This window comes from Clinocottus analis, unplaced genomic scaffold, assembly GCF_023055335.1.
Source record: "Clinocottus analis isolate CAN_PGR_092001 unplaced genomic scaffold, fCliAna1.0.p SCAF_59, whole genome shotgun sequence".
NCBI classification, from domain to species: Eukaryota; Metazoa; Chordata; class Actinopteri; order Perciformes; family Cottidae; genus Clinocottus; species Clinocottus analis.
The window spans coordinates 399,413-423,537 of NW_027176217.1; the positions used below are offsets into that span (position 1 = coordinate 399,413).

At 47.5% G+C, this 24,125-nt stretch overlaps 1 protein-coding gene across 1 annotated transcript in view; it reads right to left on the reverse strand.

Moving 5' to 3' along the window:
* pdia5 (protein disulfide isomerase family A, member 5) overlaps positions 1 to 21,950 on the reverse strand; it is a 28,691-nt gene extending 6,741 nt beyond the window's left edge. Inside the window, exons 1-11 of the mRNA XM_068602099.1 lie at positions 21,831 to 21,950; positions 17,872 to 17,992; positions 16,491 to 16,578; positions 11,803 to 11,886; positions 11,664 to 11,709; positions 9,899 to 9,991; positions 8,335 to 8,395; positions 7,457 to 7,524; positions 5,354 to 5,445; positions 3,263 to 3,334; positions 1,128 to 1,264 (exon numbers count right to left, since the gene is read on the reverse strand). Coding sequence (XP_068458200.1) covers positions 1,128 to 1,264; positions 3,263 to 3,334; positions 5,354 to 5,445; positions 7,457 to 7,524; positions 8,335 to 8,395; positions 9,899 to 9,991; positions 11,664 to 11,709; positions 11,803 to 11,886; positions 16,491 to 16,578; positions 17,872 to 17,992; positions 21,831 to 21,926 — 958 coding nt within the window. The 5' untranslated portion in view covers positions 21,927 to 21,950. The remainder of the gene's footprint in view (positions 1 to 1,127; positions 1,265 to 3,262; positions 3,335 to 5,353; positions 5,446 to 7,456; positions 7,525 to 8,334; positions 8,396 to 9,898; positions 9,992 to 11,663; positions 11,710 to 11,802; positions 11,887 to 16,490; positions 16,579 to 17,871; positions 17,993 to 21,830) is intronic.
* Positions 21,951 to 24,125: the final 2,175 nt, after the last annotated feature.

Here is a 24,125-nt window from a genome sequence, read left to right on the forward strand (position 1 = left end):
CATTAAGAGAACTGCAGCCGGCAGCAGGGATGTGTGTGTGTGTGTGTGTGTGTGTGTGTGTGTGTGTGCGAGAGGCGTAGATATGCGGCGTAATGGTGTGCAATAAATGTTTGTGTCACGGTATGAAATATGTGATAGGTGCACAGATATGTGTGTGTGAGATGCAGGCTGTTTCAGCTGAATGCCCTTGATTTGGTGTGTGTGTGCGTGTGTGTGTGTGTGTGTGTGTGTGTGTGTGTGTTGTCCACAGGGCGAGTCCTGAGCAGGATGTCTGAGACCTGGTGGCGTTACGATGAGGAAAACAAAGATCTGGTGTTTTCTGTTCATTGTTACAAGTAGAGTAGCTACAAAGTAGCATAGCTCCATATTAGCACTGCTACAAAGTAGCATAGCTCCATATTAGCACTGCTACAAAGTAGCATAGCTCCATATTAGCACTGCTACAAAGTAGCATTTTCACAAGTAGTATAGCTCCAAAGTAGCATTTCTTCAAAGTAGCATAGCTACAAGTTATCCAGCTGCAAACAGTCCGACCCGATGCATAATTCTTTCTGATCTCAAACACAGAACTCATTTCAAACTCCAACTTGCAGGAGTGAGTTCAGCTGTTTGAGTGTCTGAATATCGAGTCGGTGTCTTTGTGTGTTCGTCCCGTCACAGCTGGAGTGTTGTGCCCTCTGGCTGAGAGCAGCGCTGCCGGCGGCCTGCAGGACGACAACACTTCAGAGAGCTGAGAGCGTCGTGTTCGTGCAGCGATGCAGAGTTCTGGTGAGCTGCAGCTATAATGCACCATGCCGACGCATCTATTTATACTGTACACCAAATATTGTGAGCCAGTTCTATAGTTTTCACTAATACAATAACATCAACAACGCAATTGTTAAGTCTAATGATAGATTAAGCTTCACAGCAGTACTTCTTGGTACTTTAAGTATGATACCTTTTCTTTTGTATCTTTGCATCGTGGCATAGCGACAGAGCATAGTGTGTGTGTGCAGCAGTGTGTGTGTGTGCAGCATAGTGTGTGTGTGCAGCAGTGTGTGTGTGTGTGTGCAGCAGTGTGTGGTGCTGTGAATAGGAGTAGGCCTCTGCAGACATGATGGATCGGTTCCCCCCCTCTGACTCACAGGGGGCGTAGAACATGATGAGCGCCGCTGGATGCTCCTCCAGGAAGCTGTCGAAGGTCTCGTCGGTCAGGTGGAACACCGGGGAGTCCGTCTCCGTCCACGGCACCTCGGGGGTCTTCGGCTGGGGGGCCTGAGGGCTGGAGGGAGGAGGGGACACACAGACACAGGGATGATGATGATGATGAGGGACGGTTACTTTACATGAAGACAGACGAGTTCCAGCTGGCGTGTAATCTGAAATCTGCAGAAATCAGACACAGCTGTTAACCGGCTCTCCACCCAATGCACACATACACATGCATACACACACATACATATGCATGCACGCACGCACCGCACACACACACGCACGCACACATCTGGACCGAAGCAGCCCCGCCCAGATGACGGAGTCCAGAGTGGACTGGAGACGATGAAAACAAGTCTGTTCAGAGACACGCACACACATTCTCTGGGTGACTTTTAAATAAAAACACTGATTCTCCTCCACGAGTTGAACGTGATGTGAAGAGCTCCGGATCCTTCAGGGTCCTTCAGGGACCATCAGGGTCCTTGAGGGACCATCAGGGTCCTTGAGGGACCATCAGGATCCTTCAGGGACTGAAAGCAGCACTTCTTGCAGACACTAGACGTCAGGATGTGTTTTTCAGGAGCTGAGAAACTATTTCAGTGTAACTTTTACATTCTGACCTGCTGTCAGCACAAAGAGCAAAGAGAGAAGATTTAATCTGTGAGGCAGAGAGGAGGAAAAGAAAGGAGCAGAGAGAGGAGAGGAAAAGAAAGGAGCAGAGAGAGGAGAGGAGGAACCGGGACGCAGGAGATCAGATTAGTGCAGAAAGTCATTTTCCATCTTGTCCTCACGGTGTGACGCTGCAGGATCCATCATGACACGTGAGACTTATTCAACGTGCAGATGAAGGCTCTGATTGAAGGAGCCGTGTGGAACATCTGGAGGATTGACTGGAAACCAGTAACCAACACTGGAGCTAAAGAGCCTTTAACATGGACACCGAGAGGGAAGCTCTACCATATCATAACTCCACACACACACACACGCATACGCACACGCACACAGGGGGCGGGGCAGCAGACCACTAGAGGCCACTGCAGCTCACACACTGCTGCTTTACCAGCGTGTTGCTGTGGAGTAAAGGATGCAGAACAAGTGGAGGAGACCGTGAGCTCACTGTGGTTCTCTAGTTCTGCTCCACGGTACCAAAGAGCTCCGGACGCTTCCTGAGACACGCCACGCTGCAGAGCCCCGAACACGGCACGGAGCGAGGGAGGAAGAAGAGAGGTGAGGAAGAAGAGAGAGGGCTGTGGGCAGAGAGGTGAGGAAGAAGAGAGAGGGCTGTGGGCAGAGAGGTGAGGAAGAAGAGAGAGGGCTGTGGGCAGAGAGGTGAGGAAGAAGAGAGAGGGCTGTGGGCAGAGAGGTGAGGAAGAAGAGAGAGGGCTGTGGGCAGAGAGGTGAGGAAGAAGAGAGAGGGCTGTGGGCAGAGAGGTGAGGAAGAAGAGAGAGGGCTGTGGGCAGAGAGGTGAGGAAGAAGAGAGAGGGCTGTGGGCAGAGAGGTGAGGAAGAAGAGAGAGGGCTGTGGGCAGAGAGAGGTGAGAAAGGGAAATGAGACGGCACTGAGCAGGTGTAGATTGATGACAGCGTGGCAAGGTGAGCCAGGGTGAGGAAGAGTGTGATGAAGACCACGGCGGAGGGAAAAGGTGACGCTGAGAGGTTGGAGCGGTCTCCTTATCGTCAAGGGCAGGAAGTACTTTTTACATTAAAATGTCTTCACGCTGCTCTTTCCCTCTCCTCAAACGCACCAGACTCCATTCACCAAAACACTGATTTAACCTCTCAGGACGCAGGAGCTGCTGCTCTCCCGCCGCCTCCATCTGTGAGTGTGTTTGTGCTCTTGAGCGACTTTGGAGAATCTAAACAGACCGTTTGAAACACCAAAGCCTCTCAATAACACACACGGCTCACAGGAGCTGCTGCTCTGCAGCTGACGGACTGACAGGTACAATCTGTGGTTTTGTGAGTGGAGTTTGGTGTGTTTGAGAAGAGGTGAAAGATAAAAAAATGAAACATCGTGACGAGTGTGAATGCATCCTCAGAGGGCGATGAGGAGGAGGAGACTCACGTCTTCATCCAGTCGGCGATGTCTTTGGCTGTGGCTCCGTAGTTCTCGTAGTGGTAGAGGAACTTCCCCTTCCTGCAGGACACAAGAACCACATGATCTCAACCAACACGGTCAGAGCAGCAACCAAGACTTCATCTCCTAAAGAACACACAATCACGCAGGATTCACAGTCGTACGTCTCCAGGGAGCTGCTGTGTCTGCGGTGCAGTTACACCCTGACGACCACCAGGGGGGGCAGCGCGGCGTCAAGTCCGTTCTTCACTTTGTGAGGACGAGAAGCTGCGGCTCCACCACAGAAAGAGTCAACGTGGAGCATTCAGCAGGTCCTGTGTGTCTTACATGCTAGTGTTTAAGAACACGCACACACACACATTTCTTAAGTGAGCGGCCTCTTGGAATCCAATCAGCAGATTTACGGCCTCGTCTTCTCTCCTTTGTCGCTGCAGTAAAAAGATCCAAGAGATCAAGTTAAAGGAACGTCACGCTGGTCTGAAGGGCCAGAACCAGGACCAGAACTAGAACCAGAACCAGGATCATACCTAGAACCAGAACCAGAACCAGGATCAGGACCATACCTAGAACCAGAACCAGGAACAGAACTGGAGCCAGACCAACAACAAGAACCAAGACCAGGACCAGAACGGGAACCAGAACCACGACCAGAAAGGGAACTAGAAACATGACCAGAACCGGAACTAGAACCATGACCAGAACCAGAACCATGACCAGAACCGGAACTAGAACCATGACCAGAACCATGACCAGAACCATGACCAGAACCGGAACCAGAAGGGAAACTAGAACCATGACCAGAACCAGGACCAGAAACAGGGAGCCCGAGTGCATCTCTGGTCCTCTGATTGGGCGGCTGGCCCGGGTTTGTGAGCGTTTCTTAATCTGCAGGAGTGGAGAGGTGAAAGGACCGGGAACACTCCGTCATACTGTGTGTGTGTGTGTGTGTGTGTGTGTGTCTGGGAGTGTGTGATAACTGTGGCGGCGTGGCTGCAGGTTGACCTCACGGTGATTAGCCGCCGTTTATCAGCGTGGTGCTCATTACCGCCGCGATGGACTCGGACGCTCGTTAGCTCGCCACCGCACCGACGCTAATGCACCGCCGGCTAACAGACGCACTCCGGCTCAGACACACACACACACACACACACACACACACACACACACACACACACAAGCTGACTAACCACAAAGGCACTTAATCGGTCGCGGTCTAATTAAAAGGCCCGGCTGGAACGAGAGAGCTTAATGTGGAAAAAGAGGCTGATGGAGTCAGAAGCTCATAGTGTACTGATGGAGGATCCACACACACACACACACACACACACACACACACACACACACACCCCTGTGGGAGAGCCCACCAGCTCTGGTTGTATGTACATGAGAGCCGGTGGGGTCCGCGGGGCCTCGAGGAGTTCGGCTCGGTCTGGGATATTAACTGGTTTTGACTCTCGGGGCCGACTGGTTCCTGAAGCCAGAAAACCCAAATACACCCTGAAAGAGTTTGACTTTTGGTCCAAACACATCTCGAAATCTCAACTAATCGAGCAAATGATGGCCCCTGAAGCAGCGACGGGGTTCGCTTCTGCCGCGTTGAAGCTAGCGAGCGAGCTAACCAGCTCGCTGGCCGCTAGTTTTCATTGAGTTTCTGTGGCTTCGCAACAGTTTGAGTGACAATCAGCAAGCAACATAAATCAGTTGCCCACTATTTGCCCACTATTTCTTTGTCACACAGCTGTGTGTCCTCTCCGCTAACTGAAGCCTCGTTGGCGGCGTGGTGTTAGCCAAGTATGAACGCGTTTCTCCTGCTCACCACCAGGGGGCGAACCAACTGAATGACCTGAGAGGAACCAAGAGGACGACGAGTGAAACTCAGACACATGGACGCAGACTGAAGGTGTGAATAAAACTGAACTCCTGTGAGTTTACTTTTCTCAAAGGGATGAGTGGACGACCTCGAAGCTCGAGAGAAACTTTCTCCTTCAGAGGCCGTGTTTGAGGTGGCCTTGCTCTGATGTGGGGGAGAGGTGGAGCCTCTGATGTGTGGGGGCGGAGCCTCAAGGATGAGACACTCACTCAAAGTAGCAGAAGGTCGGGTAGCCTTTAACGTCGTACTCCTGCTTCAGCCCGTCAAACTCAGCCGGGTGCACGTTCATCCCCGCCAGCACCTGAAACACACACACACACGCACGCACACGCACACGCACACACACACGCACACACACACACACACACGCACACAGAGTTTGAGAGGCAGGTGAAGGACTTAAACATGAAAGCGTTCATCAGAGGCGTCGATGCACAAAGACGAAAGACTACCTTTATAAAAGGAGACGGCTAACGTTAACACACGCTAAGGTTAGCATGTGCAGCTTTAACACATGAAGCATAGACTTCTATACAACCAGAGGAGTCACCCCCTGGTGGTCAGGAGAGAGAATGCAGCTTTGGCTTCATTAAAGAACTGCAGGTTGCTTCTTTGTCAAAAATGAAGAAATAACATTCTTCAGATTTAGACATTTCTTTGATATCAATCAAAAAGCTGCACATTCACAGGTTCCCTCTGGGGAAGTTTTGTCCAACACGCCGTTCTAAAGTTTTAAAAAGTCCATGACCGTCCTCTCTGCTCTTCACTGTTGTCCTCGTGGTGTTCTGTGAATCTAAATGGAATCGAGAGCTAATACTGAATAACTCTGAATAAAACCAGGCATGTGATGTACGACCTGGCAGACCACCAAAGAAGGATTCAAATCTCTCTCAGCAGCTCTATGAGGCTCTAGAAATAACAAACATTAATACACCCCTCTGTGATCTGTACAGAGAGCGCGTGTCGTCCTGTAATTACATCTTCACTAGTTAAAGAGCGTGCTTGATAATCAAACAAACATGCAGTTAATTATCTTTTAATTCCTCCCCTGCTCTGTTTGAGCTGATCTACTTCACTGTCTCCTCGGGCAGCTGCCTCCCTCACTGTGTCCTCCTTCCTCTTCCGTTAGAGCACAAGTGTTTGTTTCCCCCCGCTGATCACACACGGCTGTGCGTGCGTCTCTGCAGCGCCGCTGTAGAAACACTCCAGCAGCAGCTAGCCGACATGGCGGGTCTTTAGGGGACTCCAGAGACCGGGGAGAGGAGAAGCCGGGAGGTAAACACAAAGACCGGACGGCTAAACTGACATTTAATCCATACGCAGGCTGTAAACTTCCGCTGGGAGGACATTAGTCCTTAATGGTCGCTACAGGTGCCGGCCGAACACCAGGAAAGAAACACACTGATTATACACCTGTACGGCGATGTGACGCTCTGGAATCATTAACACCAGATTGATTGGCGTAATCGGCGTGGACTGCCAGGCTCCGCTCCGGTGGGTCGATGCCGACCGAAACACACGGCGTGTGAATCACGTCTAGCGGAGCGCGGATCAGGTTTCTGATTACCTTTAAATGCCAACTGTGTGATTATGCTGCAGATTCAAACCCCTATTGAGCAAAGGAGCCAGGAGGAGGAGGGGTGGGGGGCGTGACTGGGGACGCCGATCACCTGCTGCAGAGCTAACCGCGCAGACGCTAACCACGCAGACGCTGACTGTGCTGCAGAGCTAACCATGCAGACGCTAACCACGCAGACGCTAACACTGCAGACGCTAACCATGCAGACACTCACTGTGCTGCAGAGCTAACCATGCAGATGCTAACCACGCAGACGCTAACCACGCAGACGCTAACACTGCAGACGCTAACCATGCAGACACTCACTGTGCTGCAGAGCTAACCATGCAGATGCTAACCACGCAGACGCTAACCACGCAGACGCTAACACTGCAGACGCTAACCATGCAGACACTCACTGTGCTGCAGAGCTAACCATGCAGATGCTAACCACGCAGACGCTAACCATGCAGACGCTCACTGTGCTGCAGAGCTAACCATGCAGACGCTAACACTGCAGACGGTAACAACGCAGACGGTAACCATGCAGACGCTAACCTACTGTATAGCCAACTATGCAGAGCTAATCATGCAGATGCTAACCTACTGTAGAGCTAACTGTGCAGCTGCTCACTGCTGACACGTCTCATCTAATCTGCAGACATCAGGAGAGAGGGGGCGGGCTGCATATTTCAGATAACCGACGCTACAGGAAACCAGGTGCAGCGGTGGGTGGAGACGTCAGTGGACTTACGTATTTTCCTTTGGTCTCTGTGGCCGCTTGCTGAAAGACGGGCTGCATTCTCTTACAGACGCCACACCCTGCAAGACAAAAACCAGGGCGTCGGTTACAGAGCGCGGCCCGACGACACCGAACGCTTCGTCATCTGACGGGGAATTGTTCCGCTTCTCTCTGAATCTGGGCTTCACACGGACCCCTCGACCTCTGACCTCAAGACATGCGAATGACCATGTGTTTCCCACAAGCCTGCCCTTCACAGAACTACTTTATGATAATCGCATGCAGAACTAACGAGTTGTTTTCGCCTTTTCTAAAAATGCATCTGTACTTTCTGCACACAGAGTTCCCCCACACGGTCTTTGAATTATATGAATTGGGTTAAACTGGAAAGCTGAGACGTATGGATCAAATGAGCCAAATATTATCCATGTGTGATGAAGCCGGTCCACATTTCATTGCAGTGAGACATCGTCGCTGTGGAAAACAACCTTCTGAGACCTCGAGGAGGATCACGGCCGCGTGAAACTTTACAACCACGACTAAGATATGGAAAGATGTACGGCTTTACATATAATCAACAAAAAGGGGCGTTTCCACAACTACCACAAACAACAAGTTTAGAATATTCTCAAGATTAAAGGTTTTGATTTAAAAACTAATTGATATTATTCAGGAATGAAAATACACATAATTCAATATCATCGAGTTCACAAATGAGTAAGTGGCAGGTATTCAACACAACATTCACATTTCTCATTACTTCTGGACAGTAACAGCTGTTTGAACCCAACATGGTGCCTATGCATGCATGTGTGCCTGTAACATGCCTATAACATGCCTATAACATGCCTATAAAGCAGAGTGAACACAGAGCCAATGAAAGGACTCACAGGGAGCGTAGAACATCAGGAGGATCGGCCTCTCCTCTTTCTTCAGCAGCTTCCTGAAGTCCTTTAAACGAGAAAAAGAGATTTTTAAGATGTAATCTATGAAATTATATCTATATCTATATATTTTTATATATCTATATCTATATATCTATATATATATATATTAAAACTTGAATTAGTTTATGAGACACTACTGTGAGTATAAAGCTTGGCATCAGGGTAGATTTCTCTGTTTAGCACTCAGAGCTCTGAAAGTACTGAGCATGCATCATCTTTGCTCTCTCTGCAGTTTATTGGACTGCTTACGCAACATCAAGACAAGAGAATACAGGACTTTCTTCTTTGGACCCCGACCAGTTCCTCACCACCACCACCTCCTCTTCTGAAAACACCCACATTCAGCACAATCCCCTGTTGACACCTTCAACAAGCCTCCGGGCCGAGCAGAGGAAGCCCACAGAACTGCCGGTGGTTTAATTAAAGCACTTCAAAGCGCTGCATGTCGGTGATTTCATTTGATACGAGTGACTTCTGACTGCATGAGGGGCCGAGCAGCTCTTTGATCCCTTACCTCGTCTCTGGATTCAGTTCCTGAGGAAGACATGCTGCCGAGTCAGCTGCTGATCATAGCATCCACGAGGAGGAGAGGTAGACCTGGTCTCACATTAAAGGCTAGTTCCTGTAAACCCTCTGGTCTCAACATGGTCTCTTTATCTTCTGGTCTTGGTCTTGACTTGGTCTCTATACCTTCTGGTCTTGGTCTTGTCTTGTCTCTATACCTTCTGGTCTTGGTCTCGTCTTGTCTCTATACCTTCTGGTCTTGGTCTCGTCTAGTCTCTATACCCTCTGGTCTCGTCTAGTCTCTATACCCTCTGGTCTCGTCTAGTCTCTATACCCTCTGGTCTCGTCTAGTCTCTATACCCTCTGGTCTCGTCTAGTCTCTATACCCTCTGGTCTCGTCTAGTCTCTATACCCTCTGGTCTCGTCTAGTCTCTATACCCTCTGGTCTCGTCTAGTCTCTATACCCTCTGGTCTCGTCTTGTCTCTATACCCTCTGGTCTCGTCTTGGTCTCTATACCCTCTGGTCTCGTCTTGTCTCTATACCCTCTGGTCTCGTCTAGTCTCTATACCCTCTGGTCTCGTCTAGTCTCTATACCCTCTGGTCTCGTCTAGTCTCTATACCCTCTGGTCTCGTCTAGTCTCTATACCCTCTGGTCTCGTCTTGGTCTCTATACCCTCTGGTCTCGTCTTGGTCTCTATACCTTGTGGTCTTGATTTGGTTTGGATACTCTTTGGTTTTGGTCTCTATACCCTCTGAACTTCTTGATCTCTATGCCATTAAGTTTTGGTCTTGGTCTCGATACCCTTTGGTCTTGGTCTTGATATCCTCTACCCTACTCTATGGTCTGGTCTTGGTCAGGTTGGACAGAAGCTTGCAAAGCCTTCTGGTACATGCAGCTGCATTTCCCCGTTTCATCTTCAGGAATCCTCCCGTTAGCCGTGCAGCCAAAGCTTCACTACAGTTCACCCTGAAGCCCAAAAGGTTGTTTAGGTCACTACTTACCTTTTCTGCTTCCAAGTGGACGATGTCTTTGGCCTCAGGGTTCTCCTCCCACAGCGGGGGTCCTGCTGGGTCCTTTAAGAACGCCACCATGGACTGAATACAGGACAAGCAGAAACCTTCAGTTCATCCAACAAGCAGAAATCTTCAGATCATCCAACAACAGAAACCTTCAGTTCATCCAACAGAAACCTTCAGATCATCCAACAACAGAAACCTTCAGTTCATCCAACAGAAACCTTCAGATCATCCAACAACAGAAACCTTCAGATCATCCAACAGAAACCTTCAGTTCATCCAACCGAAACCTTCAGATCATCCAACAGAAACCTTCAGTTCATCCAACAGAAACCTTCAGTTCATCCAACAGAAACCTTCAGTTCATCCAACAGAAACCTTCAGATCATCCAACAGAAAGCTTCAGATCATCTAAACAACTTGGCACTGCATAACCCTGTGAACTGCTGATGATTTTGCTCTGAATAAGTCACAACAGGCAACGCCGTGCTGCCTGATGTGAGCGCATGGAGCCCATAGAGTACTCGGTACCTTTAAGTGTCTGGTGATGGGAAAGATCTGAGTAAATATATTGAGCGCTGCGTCTGCGGAGGCAACAGCAGGACATATTTCATTCAGCATGACAGCGTGGACACGGGCGGAATATTTATAGACCATGTTATTATTCTTCAAATTGGAAATACTTGGTAATGGTTTAAACGCAGACTTTTTGTGTTTTATTGTTTTATAAGGATGTTCCATCTGCCAGAGAAAGAAACCTGAGTGACACACCAGCCAGGAGAATAACAATAAGAATCTAACCGATATAACGATGTGCCACACGTCCATATCGCCTAAAGCTACCTGCCGGTTATCAGTCAACACCTGGAGAGTAAAAGGTCTCTCCGGCTATTTGAGGCTCTGCTTTTAATGGAGGTTTTACTTTTAGGGTTCATACACATTCTGACTAATTGACTTCCATGACTTTTAACCACATTTCCATGACATTAAAACAAATTTCCATTACTTTTAACCACAATTCCATACATTTTAACCAAATTTCCATTAGTTTACTGTGAATTTTAACCAAATTTTCATGATTTTAAACCACATTTTCACGACTTTAAACCAAATGTTCATGAGCAAACATTGTGTGAAATGTGTGTGTAGACAGTAAAAAGTGATAAAATGTAGTATTTAAACTAACAATGAGGATTCAAAGCATACAGTAAACCTTAAATGACTCAAATGAATGAGAGACAATAGTTTGATTAAAAGAATAAACATTTATATAGATGCCTGTATGGATGCTGCTGATATGTTGAGACTCTTCCTTTCAAAAGCAGATTCATAATTTATAACTGAATGAACACATGAATATAACACATTCACAGGACTTTTACAAAACCGTTGGGATATTTTTCAAGGTCTTTTCCAGGTCTTCCATGCCCGTATGAACCCTGTATTTATCAACACCTGGAGGGTAAAAGGTCTCTCTGGCTGTTTGGGGCTCTGCTTTCCACAGAGGTTTTTTCCTTGCAGGAATATAATAAAGGCCTGGAGATAACATTATGAAATACTGTATATTTAAATTGCTCGTGGACAATCTTAACGAACAGCCGGAGCGCCGTCGCTCTTATCAGACCGAGCGAGCGCAGACGCGCCGCTCAGGAAAACCACCACCCCGTAATGCGGTTAATGACCGTAAACCTAATGAAAGCTGAAAGAGAAGAGCCCTTTCGAAACAGCAGGGCTTCAGCGGCGCACTCACCTTGAAGGTGGCCGGCCGGCTGTACTCCGTGTGGAACGTCCCGTCTCTGGAACAGGAAGCGGTAAAGCGGTGAACTACAGGCCTCGTGAAGCAGAGCAACACGGAGCGCTGAGGGGTGGAGAGGCTGACAGATACTCACTTGTAATGCAGCAGCTCCACGCCGCCATGTTTGGAGCTCGGGTTCACCTTCACTTTCTTACAGAGCTTACGGCCCTCTGAGTCTCTGAGAGAGAGAGAGAGAGAGAGAGAGAGAGAGAGAGAGAGAGAGAGAGAGAGAGAGAGAGAGAGAGAGAGAGAGAGAGAGAGAGAGAGAGAAACTGTCAGATTTAGAATAATCTGGAACAAAGGATTCATCCATAAATACTTTCATAGAGCGATGCAAAGTGTTCTAGTGAATACAAGAAGTTCCTTTTATTCTAACAGGTCCTGGTCCTCTGTAGTCTCAGTGTAGTCCTGGTCCTCTGTAGTCTCAGTGTGGTCCTGGTCCTCTGTAGTCTCAGTGTGGTCCTGGTCCTCTGTAGTCTCAGTGTGGTCCTGGTCCTCTGTAGTCTCAGTGTGGTCCTGGTCCTCTAGAGTCTCAGTGTAGTCCTGGTCCTCTAGAGTCTCAGTGTAGTCCTGGTCCTCTAGAGTCTCAGTGTAGTCCTGGTCCTCTAGAGTCTCAGTGTAGTCCTGGTCCTCTAGAGTCTCAGTGTAGTCCTGGTCCTCTAGAGTCTCAGTGTAGTCCTGGTCCTCTAGAGTCTCAGTGTAGTCCTGGTCCTCTAGAGTCTCAGTGTAGTCCTGGTCCTCTAGAGTCTCAGTGTGGTCCTAGTCCTCTGTAGTCTCAGTGTGGTCCTAGTCCTCTGTAGTCTCAGTGTAGTCCTGGTCCTCTATAGTCTCAGTGTAGTCCTGGTCCTCTATAGTCTCAGTGTAGTCCTGGTCCTCTGTAGTCTCAGTGTAGTCCTGGTCCTCTGTAGTCTCAGTGTAGTCCTGGTCCTCTGTAGTCTCAGTGTAGTCCTGGTCCTCTGTAGTCTCAGTGTAGTCCTGGTCCTCTAGAGTCTCAGTGTAGTCCTGGTCCTCTGTAGTCTCAGTGTAGTCCTGGTCCTCTGTAGTCTCAGTGTAGTCCTGGTCCTCTGTAGTCTCAGTGTAGTCCTGGTCCTCTGTAGTCTCAGTGTGGTCCTGGTCCTCTGTAGTCTCAGTGTGGTCCTGGTCCTCTGTAGTCTCAGTGTGGTCCTGGTCCTCTGTAGTCTCAGTGTGGTCCTGGTCCTCTAGAGTCTCAGTGTAGTCCTGGTCCTCTAGAGTCTCAGTGTAGTCCTGGTCCTCTAGAGTCTCAGTGTAGTCCTGGTCCTCTAGAGTCTCAGTGTAGTCCTGGTCCTCTAGAGTCTCAGTGTAGTCCTGGTCCTCTAGAGTCTCAGTGTAGTCCTGGTCCTCTAGAGTCTCAGTGTAGTCCTGGTCCTCTAGAGTCTCAGTGTAGTCCTGGTCCTCTAGAGTCTCAGTGTAGTCCTGGTCCTCTATAGTCTCAGTGTAGTCCTGGTCCTCTATAGTCTCAGTGTAGTCCTGGTCCTCTGTAGTCTCAGTGTGGTCCTAGTCCTCTGTAGTCTCAGTGTAGCCCTGGTCCTCTGTAGTCTCAGTGTAGTCCTGGTCCTCTATAGTCTCAGTGTAGTCCTGGTCCTCTGTAGTCTCAGTGTAGTCCTGGTCCTCTGTAGTCTCAGTGTAGTCCTGGTCCTCTAGAGTCTCAGTGTAGTCCTGGTCCTCTGTAGTCTCAGTGTAGTCCTGGTCCTCTGTAGTCTCAGTGTAGTCCTGGTCCTCTGTAGTCTCAGTGTAGTCCTGGTCCTCTGTAGTCTCAGTGTAGTCCTGGTCCTCTGTAGTCTCAGTGTAGTCCTGGTCCTCTAGAGTCTCAGTGTAGTCCTGGTCCTCTGTAGTCTCAGTGTAGTCCTGGTCCTCTGTAGTCTCAGTGTAGTCCTGGTCCTCTAGAGTCTCAGTGTAGTCCTGGTCCTCTGTAGTCTCAGTGTAGTCCTGGTCCTCTAGAGTCTCAGTGTGGTCCTAGTCCTCTGTAGTCTCAGTGTAGTCCTGGTCCTCTGTAGTCTCAGTGTAGTCCTGGTCCTCTAGAGTCTCAGTGTAGTCCTGGTCCTCTGTAGTCTCAGTGTAGTCCTGGTCCTCTCTAGTCTCAGTGTAGTCCTGGTCCTCTGTAGTCTCAGTGTAGTCCTGGTCCTCTGTAGTCTCAGTGTAGTCCTGGTCCTCTCTAGTCTCAGTGTAGTCCTGGTCCTCTAGAGTCTCAGTGTAGTCCTGGTCCTCTGTAGTCTCAGTGTAGTCCTGGTCCTCTGTAGTCTCAGTGTAGTCCTGGTCCTCTGTAGTCTCAGTGTAGTCCTGGTCCTCTGTAGTCTCAGTGTAGTCCTGGTCTTCTCTAGTCTCAGTGTAGTCCTGGTCCTCTGTAGTCTCAGCATCTCTTCCTGTCTTTCTTTCTATAATCACATCATTTCTCTTCTGGTTCTCTACATTATTTGTGTAAATCTTTCTGCTTTGCCGACGTGTTTTTCTTTCCAATAAAGCTTCATTGAATTGCGTTGAGGAGACTTAACGGCATCAACACTTTACTTTATGGGATGAAGCCACGACTCTATTTAAATCATCCTCTCTGTCACTGGCAGCAGAGACTTGCACGCTCACGATAACGTCCTGTATTGTATATTGTACTTCCTGTCAGCGTCGGCTCCACAGGATTATTCCTGTAATTGAAAAGAGGCCGTCGGTGGGAAGGGAATAAATATACATCTGGACGCCTACACACACTTCACTGCTACACAGACACACAGAGACAGAGCAAGGCATCAACAGATGCTTCTAGTGATGACGAGAGAGAGAGGGGGAGAGAGAGACCTCAGCGTTACATTAGGGGTCACAGATCTCTCCCTACAGGACCATCTCATGGAGCGTTCCCTCTCAGTCTCTGACAAGAGGAACAACGATCCTAAAGGGCCGAGAGGGGAACGCCGCTCTGCTGCCTCATGAGGCAGATGGCAGGAGCAGACGTGACCTGGACCCGTACCTGCAGGGGCAGCTTCCTCATGCGAGTCACAACCAGTCTGCTGCGAAAGCTCTGCCACGAAGAGGCCGAGACTGAGGAGACGACAACGTCCTCAAGGAACCACGACGAGGACAGATCCTCTCAAGAAGTACAGGAAGTGAAACCAGGACTCAAATGGTTGTCAAGTTGTGCAATTTAGGATCTGATCCTTTGACCAATCAGAGCACACATTTACTTTACGTTCCTTTGAGTACATATCTGTATGGAAACTATGGCTGTACTCAAAGAACGCCTCTGGTTGTATAGAAGTCTATGCTCCAGTACGGACCAGTTCAACAATGGTCACGGGTTTCCAGCCTCTCAGTCATTTGGTCGTGTGAATGCAGGAAGCCTCGGGGAACTCATCAGCTAATGTTCAGTACGGAGAGAACAAAGGCCGTGAAGGTGCACCAGAGGAGGTGAAGTCAGAGCTCATCCAGACTCATCAGCGAAATGCAATTCAAAGAAAGTTGCGTTCAAACATTGCAGCAGGTCTCCAGTGTGGAGGATTGATGTTGGATTCATCGTGCAAAGAGAACGCCTCCAAAAACACACAGATCCTGGTCCCGGTCCCGGTTTGTGCCGTTCTGGTTTCCACTGATCCAGACCAGTCCTGCACGTCCTGCCACGGCAGAGACGACTTCCCTCCTGGACGAGCTCACCCGGTGGTTCCCAGTTGGGCCTCTGGTGGTTCCCAGTTGGGCCTCTGGTGGTTCCCAGTTGGGCCTCTGGTGGATCCCAGTTGGGCCTCTGGTGGACCCCAGTTGGCCCTCTGGTGGTTCCCAGTTGGCCCTCTGGTGGACCCCAGTTGGGCCTCTGGTGGACCCCAGTTGGCCCTCTGGTGGTTCCCAATTGGGCCTCTGGTGGACCCCAGTTGGCCCTCTGGTGGTTCCCAGTTGGCCCTCTGGTGGTTCCCAGTTGGCCCTCTGGTGGTTCCCAGTTGGCCCTCTGGTGGATCCCAGTTGGGCCTCTGGTGGATCCCAGTTGGGCCTCTGGTGGATCCCAGTTGGCCCTCAGAGTGTCTTCCTGGCAGCGCTGGGCGTTCTCACGCTGCGATGAGCGCTCTCCTCCCTCCGTCCACGAGGAGCTCTGGTGTTTGTGTTTTTGTGTGTGGTACAAACAGCTCAGTGCCTCCCTGTGGAGTCTGGCAGCCGCTGCTCGCCCCGCTGGGGAAGAACCCGGCTCAGTGTCAATATGTGCTGAGCGTTAGCTTAGCGTTAGCTCGCTGTGTAGCACGCCAGAGCCGGGAGCGCAGGGGGAAGGGAGGAAAACTAAAACGTAAACCGTGAGAGGAAAAAGAATCATGGAGCGTTGAAGAGAAACTGCTGGTCCTCTAGAGGTCAGCTGCTCTTCCTCTGAGCCGGAAGCAGGGAAGGAGGGAGGGAAGGAGAGAGGGAGGGAAGGAGAGAGCAATGAGCGGCTGTCAGAGGACTCAGTGTGTCCTCACAGCTTCCAGCATGAAACATGCTGCAGAGGAAGAGCAGTTCAAGCTCCGATGGGTTGACAGGTGTGTGTGTGTATATATATATATATATATATATATATATATATATATATATATATATATATATATATATATATATATATACATACACATACATATATACATATATATATATATACACATACCTTCTGAAACTGATGAACACTGGTGAAGCAAATGAATCTCTACTGAAGATGTTTCTGGACTAAATGAGTCACCTTTAACTATTTATCATCTTTTTTTAATCTCTATGACGCATCACCAAGGTGTGTGTGTGTGTGTGTGTGTGTGTGAGATCACTGACCCACAGTTGACCCAGGCGATGGTCCCCTGGCCCCTCACCGTCTGGGCCACTTCAGAGAGCAGCTTCAGGTGAGAGTCTCCTGACGACGCTACGGAACAGAGAGAAAACCCCGTCACTAGAACCCCGTCACCAGAACCCCGTCACCAGGACCTTGAGAGAGCTGAGAGCCGGGCATCGACCCCCCGGAGCCTCCGGCGCACACAGAGGAGCTTGTCCGGTCGGACACGGCGAGGAGGAGTCGGGTTACGGCGTCTCGCGAAAGAAAGACATCAGCTAGCGTTGGGTTAATGTTACAGCAGCTCTCAACACGGCGCCGTGATACAATAGTGTGGATGAACAGGGGGGCGGAGCCACGGAGATGGGGGCGGAGCCACAGGGGCCCACGGAGGACGCACGGCACATTCTGACCAGTGAATTTCATGACTTTAAACCAAATGCCCATGAGCAAACAGTGTGAAATGTGTGTGTGAACAGTAAAAAGTGATAAAATGTAGTATTTAAACTAACAATGAGGATTCAAAGCATACAGTAAACCTTAAATGACTCAAATGAATGAGACACAATAGTTTGATTAAAAGAATAAACATTCATATAGATGCCTGTATGGATGCTGCTGATATGTTGAGCCTCTTTCTTTTAAAAGCAGATTCATTATTTATAACTCAGCGTGAATGAACGTCATGAACACATGAATATACGGCTGCAGACACGAGGAGGAACCAGCGTGTGATTGGCTGAGCCAGCAACAACAACAACAACCACAACAACGGCGCGGGGGATCAGCGGCTTCAGCAGTAAAGATATTGTTGGAACTCAGTACATCCTTTTTCCCGTAACAGAGTGTTTTATTCTGGATCCCGCTCAGCGCTCCGGGCCAGCGCTATATTTAGATTGAGGCGCCAACACGACTCCTCAGGGTGCTTCACCAGCGCGTACGGGTTAATAAGCTCGCTGCTGAAGGCTTGACGAGCGCAGACGTCATGTGACACCCTGCGGGGTGGCGACAGTGATTGACAGGTCGACACCAGAGACGTATACGGCGTTTACACGTCCCTCCTCAGGCCTAATATGGTCACTTCCTGTTCCTGGTTGATAAAATGTTTTAAAAAGATGGTGACGGCCAGATACTCAAGGGCGTGGTCACATTGAGTGGCAGGTGGGCGTGGCCTCATTGAGTGACAGGTGGGCGTGGTCTCATTGAGTGACAGGTGGGCGTGGTCTCATTGAGTGACAGGTGGGCATGGTCTCATTGAGTGACAGGTGGGCATGGTCTCATTGAGTGACAGGTGGGCATGGTCTCATTGAGTGACATGTGGGCGTGGTCTTGTTGAGTGACAGGTGGGCGTGGAACCAGTGTCATGCTCCCTGGCTCTCCTCTCACCTGTGCTGGTGTAGACCACCAGGACGTTGGTTCTCGTCCGGAGCAGCTTCCTGAAGTCTTTGTGGTCGCTGACCTTCTCGATGAGGGGAGACACCTTCACGGCCTCTAGCAGCGGCCACGCCTGGAGGGATGGAGGAGAGAGAGGTAGATATGTTCTGAGACTTCAATGAACTCCAGCTGGAGCCGGGGTGCTAGCGCTGTGCATGGTGCTAGCGCTGTGCATGGTTTTGCACATGAATATAATATTTAACTGAACATGGATGAGGAGCTGCTGCAAAATAATCATCATATTTATAATCATATTTTAGTGTGAAAAGTCATTTCTGACCAAAACCCTGAAGAGTCTGAGAGAACTCTTTAAATACTATTTACACATATATATTATATTCATGTCAGTTATTAAATTCAAAGATTAATTACACTCAATGCAGAATTTGGGGTTTTCATTAGCTGAAAGCTGTAATCATCAAAACTAATAGAATTAAAGGCTTGAACTATAATCACATGTCTGTGAGTAATGAGTCTATTTAATGTACCAGTTTCACTTCATTAATTGAATTACTGAAATAAATTAACTTTTTAATGCTTTTCTAATTCATTGAGATGCACGCGCGTGTGTGTGTGTGTGTATATATATATATATATATATATATATATATATATATATATATATATATATATATATATATATATATATATATATGTTATTTTACCCTCATATTCTAGATTTGCTGCTTTTTCTGCTGTATATTGTTTTTTAAATAGATAATCTTTGGGGTTTTAGACGGTTGGCTGCTTGATAAATAATAAATAATGACATCACTGGAATGTCTGATGAGCATAAACAGATGAGTACATGTCTGTGTCTTCATGAATATGGAATAAATGCTCATTTCCCAACAACAAAAACATAACTGAGATGAACGGCGATCAGGAAGTAAAAAACGTTTTTTGGGGATAAATCAATAAGCCCCGCCCCCCTGCTGTTTATTCTGGTCTGCAGACAGAATGTCACTGTGATCGTGACACTGATGACAATACTGATTATTATTCTGGCCTCAAAACACACAGACACACGTCTACCAAACACGTAATGCACAGCTGTGTGTGAGTGTGTGTAGGAAGTTTGGATTGAATAGTTACACACACTCCCAGAGTGTACACACACCCACACACACTAAAGGAGTGTGATAAGGACATAATTAGTGGCAGTTTTGATAAGTCATTATTGCGGCTGCAGTTAATTAGTATTCCTTATCATCACTAAAACTTTTAGTTGTGTGTCTTAATCAATTAACCTAACAAAACAAAATATATTACATATTAATATATAATACACACCATGCGAGTAATGTCTGTCTTCTTTAAATATATGTCCAACAATCTGTAGCGTGAGGGTAAAGCGTGAGGGTAAAGCGTGAGGGTAAAGCGTGAGGGTAAAGCGTGAGGGTAAAGCGTGAGGGTAAAGCGTGAGGGTAAAGCGTGAGGGTAAAGCGTGAGGGTAAAGCGTGAGGGTAAAGCGTGAGGGTAAAGCGTGAGGGTAAAGCGTGTGCAGCTGCGTTGAGAGAAGGTTCTGCTGAAGCTCACATGCAGCAGCTTCCTCTTCCAGCCCATCAGCTGATTGCTCTTCTCTAATCTTAGTCAGCAGAGCCTTCTGATGTCCACAACTGCTTTATTTTATGCTGTTTTAGTGCTGAGTGACTTCTAGCAGGACTCTGATAAAAACCACACAGAAAGAGCTGCTTCCTCCAGAAACTCACTTTTACAAATCTATAGATTAAAAACAATCAATAAGTTCACCGAAGCCAAAAAGCAATCGACACAAACTAAAGGATTCACAACTAGAAACCAAAGAGGACTTAGACTGCTCAGTGTGTTAAACGCTACTACAGTAAAATGAGGTTTTCTAAAAGTGACTGATGTTTTGGAAACACTACCGTTTCCACCACAGGGGGCGCCAGAATCCACACAAAACAAGATTATTATCTTCTTCGTAGCTTTAAAATAAACTTATCTAATTGAAGATCTTACGAGGTTATTACATCTTGTCAATGTATTTTTTTTTAAAACACTGAAATTAAAAGCTTAAAAATCTATTTTTAATAAATCACAGTGACAATGTAATTTCATAGTCCAATGAGTCACAGCACAGTACCAATTAGTTCAGAGCAAACTGTACGTACGCACCCACTGCACCCTTGTTTGCAAAACCAGCTGAGCGACATGAAGCAGATACGGTCTCCTTTAATTCTCAGTGTTCAGTTTATTTGGCACATGCATTAGACAGAGCGAGCCTCAATACATGAACGGAGAGCGTTTCATAACTTAAACATATCCTCGCCACTAAGTGAAGCTCTTCAAATGTTCTTCTGGGAAGAAGGCTGGTGGATACGGTGGAAAGCTCCAGGAAGAGATCCATAAGCAGGTCTTGTGTTTAGAATATGTACCATAGACATCTATTGAGAATATTTACCATATACATCTATTTAGAATATGTACAATAGACATCTATTGAGAATAGTTACCATAGACAGCTATAAAGAAAGGTTTTTAAAGTGGAAGGATCAGTGAATGGAAGTAAACAATTATAACAATAATATTATAATTGTTTTTGTCATGTCACCTTGAAAACTTGGTAAAATGTAGGAGAGACAGATTTGATTGCTAGGTAATAAACATGTTTCAGCCAACAACTAAGCCTGCTAAAAGATCCAGATTATACTCTAATCTACTCTCGTGACAACCCAATTACTTTATGCACAAAAAGGAAAACTGTATGAACCAAACTCCATTAGAGAAAACATGAATTTAAGGTGCAAACCATTTCGTTACAGTACAAACAACAACACACGCTAATCCAACAAATAAGAACAATTTAAGTAAATAATCCACATCTTCTGTAGTGTATTCTATACTGGTGAGTACCGGGCTAAATATATACATGTAGCCTCTAATATGACTTACTTCTTGTCTGACTTCATGTAACAAAAACTGTATGAACCAAACTCCATTCAAGAAAACATAAATTTAAGCAAACCATCTTGTTACAGCACAAACAACCACACACCATTTATGCTAAACCGACAAATAAGAACAATTTAAGTAAATAATCCACATTTTCTGTATTGTATTGTGGCGAGTACCTGGCTATATATTCATGTAGCTATTATTACCTACTTCTTGTCTGACTTTACATGAGGAAAAACTGTATGAACCAAACTCCATTCAAAAAACCCTTAATTTAAGCAGAACACCACATTGACACAGCAAACAAACCCAAACTGTTGATTTTAAACTGATAAATAATATCAACTTCAGTAAATAATCCACATCGTCTGTATTTTATTAAACATAAATATTGTACATGTGTTTTTGCACGTGACAACACGTCCCATCCTGTGCAGGTTAAGTGTAAACTACCTGAACTCATTCTGCTCCGTTTTAGAAGACCACGAAAGCGAGTTAAGGTCACGTGAGCGCATCAGGTTGAACCATGTCCGTGTTAGTTCCTGCTCGCGCACGCGCGTACACACACACACACACACACACACACACACACACACACACACACACACACACAGGGGAGGGGACCACCGCGTGTACACACACACACACATACACACGCACACACACCACACAAACACACAGACAGACGACCGTTGACCAGGAAAACCGAGCCGTTACATCCGGTTAACGTATTAAAAAAACTGTGATTTTTTTAGCGGCGCCGTCACAACCGTGGGCCACCGGCTTCGTTTACGGTAGTGACGAGTTCGGTTAACGGCTGTCAACTTTACCGCCCGCACGCGGGCTGCGGGCTACCGGGGAGACGCGGTAAAACCTCTTTTTGAAAGAAAGCTTCTGTATTCCTACTTCCGCTCGCCGCGCGCTGCAAAACCCGTGAGAGAGAGAAGAGAGAGAGCCCGCGGACCCGCGTCGGCCTCTCGGTCCAGACTCACCAGCAGCACCAGCAGCAACATTCTCGCCTCCCTCATCCGACTCCCGTGGCGGTTCCAAGAGGCCATTGATGCCCGTTGCCACGTCTGGATACGCATGCGCAGTCGGGGTTTTTTCTTTTCTTTTCCCCCACGGATTCTCCGAGTGTGCGGCGCAAGGCTTCATGGGAAATGTAGTTGTTGATGAAAATCGGCCAGAGGGGGCGTTTCACCTGCCGCCTCTTATCTTTCCTGTTATTTGGAGTTAATAACTAAAGAGAACAAGACATTTAGCCTCAATGATTTTCACTACAGCATATATGTTCAGCGGTAGAATAAATATAGAGCAGAATACAATAAATACAGTAGTTCATACGATAGGCAGTTATACAACTGATGAAATTAAACATAAATAATAAGGGTCATGAATAAGAATGCATCGACATGGTGTACTGTATGAATTAATGTTCTTTTAATGGAGTGTTAATGGTTTCTGCTGATTGTTTTCCTGTGATGTCTGCTAATAGAATAGCATAATTGAATAGAATAAACATGGATCACTTAATCAAATTAACTTCCACATTCAGTTCATTTTATTAGGTTCAATTACACAATATAAAAATGAATAGAAACTATAAAGAAATAAAACAGCTTAAATTAGTTTGGTTTATATTTTACTCAACCTCTACTGGCTGATAGGATATAATATAATAGAGAATCATATAATATGATATAAAAGAATAGAATAGTATATGATGGAATACAAAATAATGGAATAGATTATTATTAAATATGATATAATAGAATAGAATATCATAGAATAGAATAAAATAAATTAGAAAATTGAATATTATCAAATAGAATATGATAGAATAGAATATTATACAATGTTATACAATATAATATTATATAATTATATATATATATATACATAGTATAATATGATAGAATAAAATATATTATAGAATAGAAAACAGAATGATATGAACACAATGAAAAACAGAATATAATTGAGTATAAAAATATAATATAATATTGTAGAATATAATATAACAGAATATGACAATAGAATGCATCTAATGTAATATAATATAACAGACTATAATACCTTTGGACACCCCTCATGTTGCCTGTTGGTGTTGAACACAACATTGAACACAACAGCAGGAAGTACCCGGATGCCCGGTGGACTTGTATCACCAGGTAACCCCGCGCGCGCACGCGGACGTGCAGCAGGTGTGGAGCCCCAGACGACAACACGCGGGGGACAAGCGTGTTTATGTTGTACATTTCCCAGCAGCCTCTCTGTCTCTCTTGGGGGTCCACGCTGTGGTTCTCTGGCCGCTGTTGCGACACTCTCTCCCCGCAGCTCTCCCGGGGGGAGTCCTGGCTCACGTCCCGCTGATGCGCTCTGCGAGCCCGCCACACTGCGCTCTGAGAGCCGGTCCCCCTCCCCACCCCCACCCGGTGGTATCGTCCGACGAGCAAGGAGAGAGAGAGAGAGAGAGAGAGAGAGAGAGAGAGAGAGAGAGAGATCGAGCGAGCGAGCGAGCGACAGAGAGAGATCGAGAGCGAGGGAGGGAGAGAGAGAGCAGTTGTCGGCTGCAGGTCGCCGGGAGAGAGACGCGCACTCGCGGCACCAGAACGTCTCTGCTCGGCCTCTCTGGTCCTGCTCGTGTCCGCGCGGCTTCTGGCTCCAACTTGCGGAATACAAACATCTTAAAAGGTAAAGAAAAAAACAGAAAAACAAGGAGAAATACTTTTTCTCTCTTTTCTTTGTGGAATGCCTGGTAGAAACGCACTTTTGTGTGTGTGTGTGTGTGTGTGTGTGTGTGTGTGTGTGTGTGTGTGTGTGTGTGTTGTGCACCAGCTCGCTGTATAGGTGGATGATGGAGCTGCTGGTTTGGTACCAGTCACACAATGGGGCTCTGTCTCGCGCCCTGCTGGCTCCTCGGTGCCGCGGGGCTCCGATCAGATCTCCATCTGATCAGAGTGTGTTTATTTGCGCTGTGGTGTTTTCATGTGTTCGTGTTGATGGGAGACTTTTCCGCGCGGTGCCCTCCTGTCCGCGCGGGCCTCGGCGCTGGGTCCGCCGGCGTGCAGCGCGTTGCTCCGGGCAGCGGCGGCTCCTTTATGCCCGCGCGGCTTGACTTTCCGCTCACGTTTCATCCGGATCAGAGCGGGCTGCGAGCTGCTGGTCCGGCTCCACATCCCGGATCCAACTTGTTACTCCCGCGGGGAGCAGAGCGAGAGCACCGGGGGACTCCAGGGGTTCCTCAGGGAACGCGCTGCGGCTCCTGTTGTTTTATCCTGTTGTTT